The sequence below is a fragment of the Eucalyptus grandis genome, chromosome 10, assembly GCF_016545825.1.
Source record: "Eucalyptus grandis isolate ANBG69807.140 chromosome 10, ASM1654582v1, whole genome shotgun sequence".
Taxonomy (NCBI): domain Eukaryota; kingdom Viridiplantae; phylum Streptophyta; class Magnoliopsida; order Myrtales; family Myrtaceae; genus Eucalyptus; species Eucalyptus grandis.
The window spans coordinates 32,977,868-32,982,069 of record NC_052621.1 but is presented as its reverse complement, the minus strand read 5'-3'; the positions used below and the strand labels follow the sequence as shown (position 1 = coordinate 32,982,069).

The 4,202-nt window shown below is 44.1% G+C and overlaps 1 protein-coding gene across 1 annotated transcript; it reads right to left on the bottom strand.

The window, feature by feature from the left end:
* Positions 1–942: 942 nt before the first annotated feature.
* LOC120288843 lies at positions 943–3,994 on the bottom strand. The gene is made up of 5 exons (XM_039303006.1): positions 3,694–3,994; positions 1,808–2,385; positions 1,571–1,631; positions 1,261–1,497; positions 943–1,110 (listed from the first exon to the last, which is right to left on the bottom strand). The coding sequence occupies exons 1-5, from the start codon at positions 3,820–3,822 to the stop codon at positions 943–945; spliced, it is 1,173 nt and encodes a 390-aa protein (XP_039158940.1). The 5' UTR covers positions 3,823–3,994.
* Between the last annotated feature and the right edge of the window lie 208 nt (positions 3,995–4,202).

The window sequence follows — 4,202 nt, the reverse complement described above, 5'->3', positions numbered from 1 at the left end:
GTAATAGGAAATTGAATGCAGTAGGAATGTCCACCACCTGGAAAAGGACGTTGAACATCACCGGCCCTATTTGCAGATCAAGGTGGGTCTCCCCTATCACCTCCTTTCTCGTGCCATCAAAAGCTCGGACGGAGGTCTTTGCAACACTTATTTTTGAAGGATCTATTTTCAGGCGGTGAAGAGTCGCCAATGGACAGATATTCAAGGCAAATCCATTATCAATGAGTACTCGAGCCACATGTGAAGCCTTGCACTTGACGGATATATATAATGCCTTAGTATGTCCCCTCCCCTCGAGAGGGAATTCTTCATCAGAAAAGGCTATTAAATCCTTAAGAAGAATCGATCCTACAAATTCCTCCAACCTGTTTACCTCGATCGTCTCTGGTACACGAACTTCGCTTAGAACCTTCATTAGAGACTTTTGATGTGTAGGTGATGTTTGCAAGAGTTCAAGTAAAGAGATCTGAGCAGGCAATTTCCGCAACTGGTCGACCACGTTATACTCACTTGCTTTGATTATAGCCAGAAATTCTTTGGCCTCTTCGTCAGTAACTGGCTTTGCAGGTTGGGCATTAGCTTGAGCATAGGTCCGACCAGACCTTGTAATCAGGTCAACATCTAGCTCGTATGACCAAAGGACTGCTTTGTTATCCTTGTACTCATACAGCTGGGGCATCTCAATAATTATTTCTTCATCAGTTGAAGGCACTTCCACTATTAGTCCTTCATGGTCGGAGGCGTCCTCAAGTGGGGGCATGTCCTCGATCAATGGATCTGGTTCGCTCTTTTCAGCACTTAGCTTAGCAAATTCTTTCTCCCAATCAATGACGACTTCGGAGATAGTTGACACTATTCCAGCTTGGTCAGCATACACGATCATGCCAGCCTTAACCATTTCTTGAACCCTTTTCTTCATGGTAGGCAAGGGAGTAACCAACTCTAACTAATCCGCTTGACAGACACCTTCAAGTTCATCTTTTTGCCAGCATTGAACTCAAAGATTGCATTCACGTTTCCCTGATGTTCCGGCAACGGATTCTTCTTGACATTCGGTTGGGTGGTATGGAAAGAAAATGCCTTAGTATCCAACAAATTTTGGATCTTGTGCTTCAAAGTCAAACATTCATCAGTTGAATGGCCGACCTCTCCCATATGATACTCACATTTTTTGGAGGGATCATAGTTGGAGAATTTTTCAGCATTGGGCCGCTTTGGTTCGTGGGAGATCAATCCCTTCTTTTGGAGTATCGGCAGGACCTGAGATAGAGGGCCAGGAAGAGGAGAGAATTGCCTTTTGGTGAATTGCCGCGGTGCAGGCACTCGGCCTCCATCTTGCTGATTCCCAGGGACACGAACCATCTTAGGCTTATTAGGGGTTGGTTGCGCATATGCAACATTGATTTCAGTGGTCGGTTCTTTGTCTTTCTTCATGGTGAACCTTTTGCCTTGATGAGTCGGTTCATTGAACCATCCATCCCTTAGCCCCATTTCGATCTGTTCACCCATTGGGATAAGTTGGTTGAAGTTCTCAACGTATGTGCTAGCCATCCGATTGCGGAACTCATACGGGAGAGTCTTGACGAACAACTTCATCAACTCCTTGTTTGTAGGCGCAGGAGTGATTTGAGCTGCCAAGTTTCACCACCTTACAGCATACTCCTTAAATGACTCACTTTTCTTCTTCTCCATCCGCTCAAGATCTTCTCGGGAAGGTGCAATGTCCATGTTGAACTTATACTGCTTTAGGAAAGCGTCAGCCACATCATTCCAGGTGTTGAGAAGGTTTACATTTTTCATTATGTACCAGTTGAGTGCGGGCCTAGTCAAGTTTGCATGAAACGATTGGATCATGAGCGGCTCGTTCTTGACGTATTGGGCCATGCGTATGTGGTACATCTGCAAATGAGCCTTTGGGCAGGAAGTACCATCGTATTTCTCGAACTCCGGCATCTTAAACTTCTTCGGCATTTTGACTTTCTCATAAACCGACAAGTCGAACGGGAGTGAATTCCGCGACTCTTGCAATTGTTTCAGTTTCTCTTCAAGTTTGGTGAAGCGTTCATCTTGCTCCGCCTTAGGGACATTGTCGGGCTTAGCCTTTTCGGCTGTGACGAACAATGGGTCATCTTCCAGCTCAGGCATGTCATCATCACCCATATGGGCCTTGTCCGTCTGCTTTGGGACTACTATCTTGGGGAGAGTGGGCGCAAGAGTCTGATTCACTTGGAGGGATTGCATTTGATTTGTCATAAGTTGCATAGAGGTGAGCAACTGCTGGAGTTGGTTTTCCATGGCGGTCATACGATCATGCATTTCGGTTTGGTCGGCCATTTTTGCTCTTGATCGTGTAATGATAGGCGAACGTGGAGGATCCGTTATCACCTAATTTGGAAAAAAAGGAATACACATAAGCATTTCGTATAAAACATGCCGGTCCATGACGAAAGTCTAACTGCTTTTATTTATGAAATTGTTTGACATTGACAAGGCAAAAAACTAATCAAGTAAAAAGACTCAACTTCCTAAATATTAAGCTTAAAGTAAAAAGACTAAATAGATTCAAGCCACTTTATTTGGCCCGATCTATAAACAATCGGGAAGCCAACGCTCGACGTAATTGCCTCTTCTCCTTAGCGTCCTTCTTGGCTTGCTTCTCAAGTTCTTCAATCTTCCTTTTGTGACGATTAAGCTCTGCTTGTCGAGTGGGCTTTTCAGTCACATCTGGCACTTTTGGGAGAAACTTAGTCGGGATCTTGTGCTGACGGATGTACCGAGCCGTGGCATAGTAAATCTTTTCCTTCCCCTCAAGCTCATCTTCAGGCAAGCTCAATTTTTGTTCGTGACATGCGAGCCAAGCTTGTTCGATATAGCGAAGCTGCTTTTTGTGATCATCATCCTTGGCAGTGAATCGGACGTGGAACAAACCCAGCTTAAGAGGGGGCGGTAGATCCTGCACCACTCGATATTGACGGGCCACTCGAAGTGGGTAGTAGGAAGTGACACCAGTAATCCCCAATAGCAGGATCGGCTCATTATCGCCATGAGAGAGACGTGCCTTGGAGACTTGGAACCATTTAGCATGCCATAGGAAAATCTTGGTATTCGAATTTTTCAATAATTTGACCCATTTTGAGAAAGAAAGATTTGGAGTTCGATCTTGATGATTTTTGAACACCTCGATGGGATGATGGGAATCAGTGAGATTAATAATTTTCATGCGAATATCGATCCTACTCATATGAGAAAAGAACCAGATTTGTAAAAGCTCAATTGGCGCACGAAAAGTTTTATCTTCATTTTCCTTAAATCGAGTGAGTGACAAGAATGTTTCAGCTAAAATAGTGTTGACAAAGCTAATCCCGGCACATACTTGTTTGACCACCCATGTGACAGAAGGATTAATGGCGCCTTTACGAAGAGGAAAAACAATAAACCCGAAGAAGGCTAGAAGGAAAATCTTACTTTTTAAAAGAGTGTCAGCATTAACAAAACTCGATCCAGGGAAGGAGAAAGGACATGCGTGACAATTATCTTTTAACACTCTTTTTATTTGATTCTTATCCATCCTAAGGAAGTCAGACAAAATTGATTCAGGCTCTAATCCAAGGGGTGGGCTTATTAATTCCAATTCCAAAGGTTTTCTTATGGCAATGCTATATTCTTCCAGAGTCGGGGTCAACTCGTGCTTACCAAATATGAATGTTGATGTTTGGGGGCACCAGAAATGAGCAAGTGCTTGCATGACGCCGCTTTGGACATCGATGTCAAGGAGGGGAACAAGGCGACCAAGTCTACTTTCCACATAGCTTTGACCATCATTGCCAAGACGATCCCACCATGATTTGAGTTCAACCTTTGGTGCAGGCATGAATCGAATGTCGGACCTTCCCATTGTTTATAGACCAAGACTCGACCAACCTAATGTCATGGACCGACCAAAGACATAATAAGGTAAGTAAATTGCAAGAGTAAAGGGTAGAGGACTTACTTTACCAAGCAATCACATCGACAAACACATGAAAAGTGGGGTTTGATTTCTAACTAGGAAGGCTAAGCAAAGTGGAGTTAAAAGGGTAGGATGACTAGTCGCAGCCTCGCGTACTAAATCAAATCCTCTTAACGCCGGCTTAGTCAAGAATGATGCCCCAATGCAGCGCAATCTCGCGGGCAGAGGTAAACATTCCTGACACCAAGAAAGA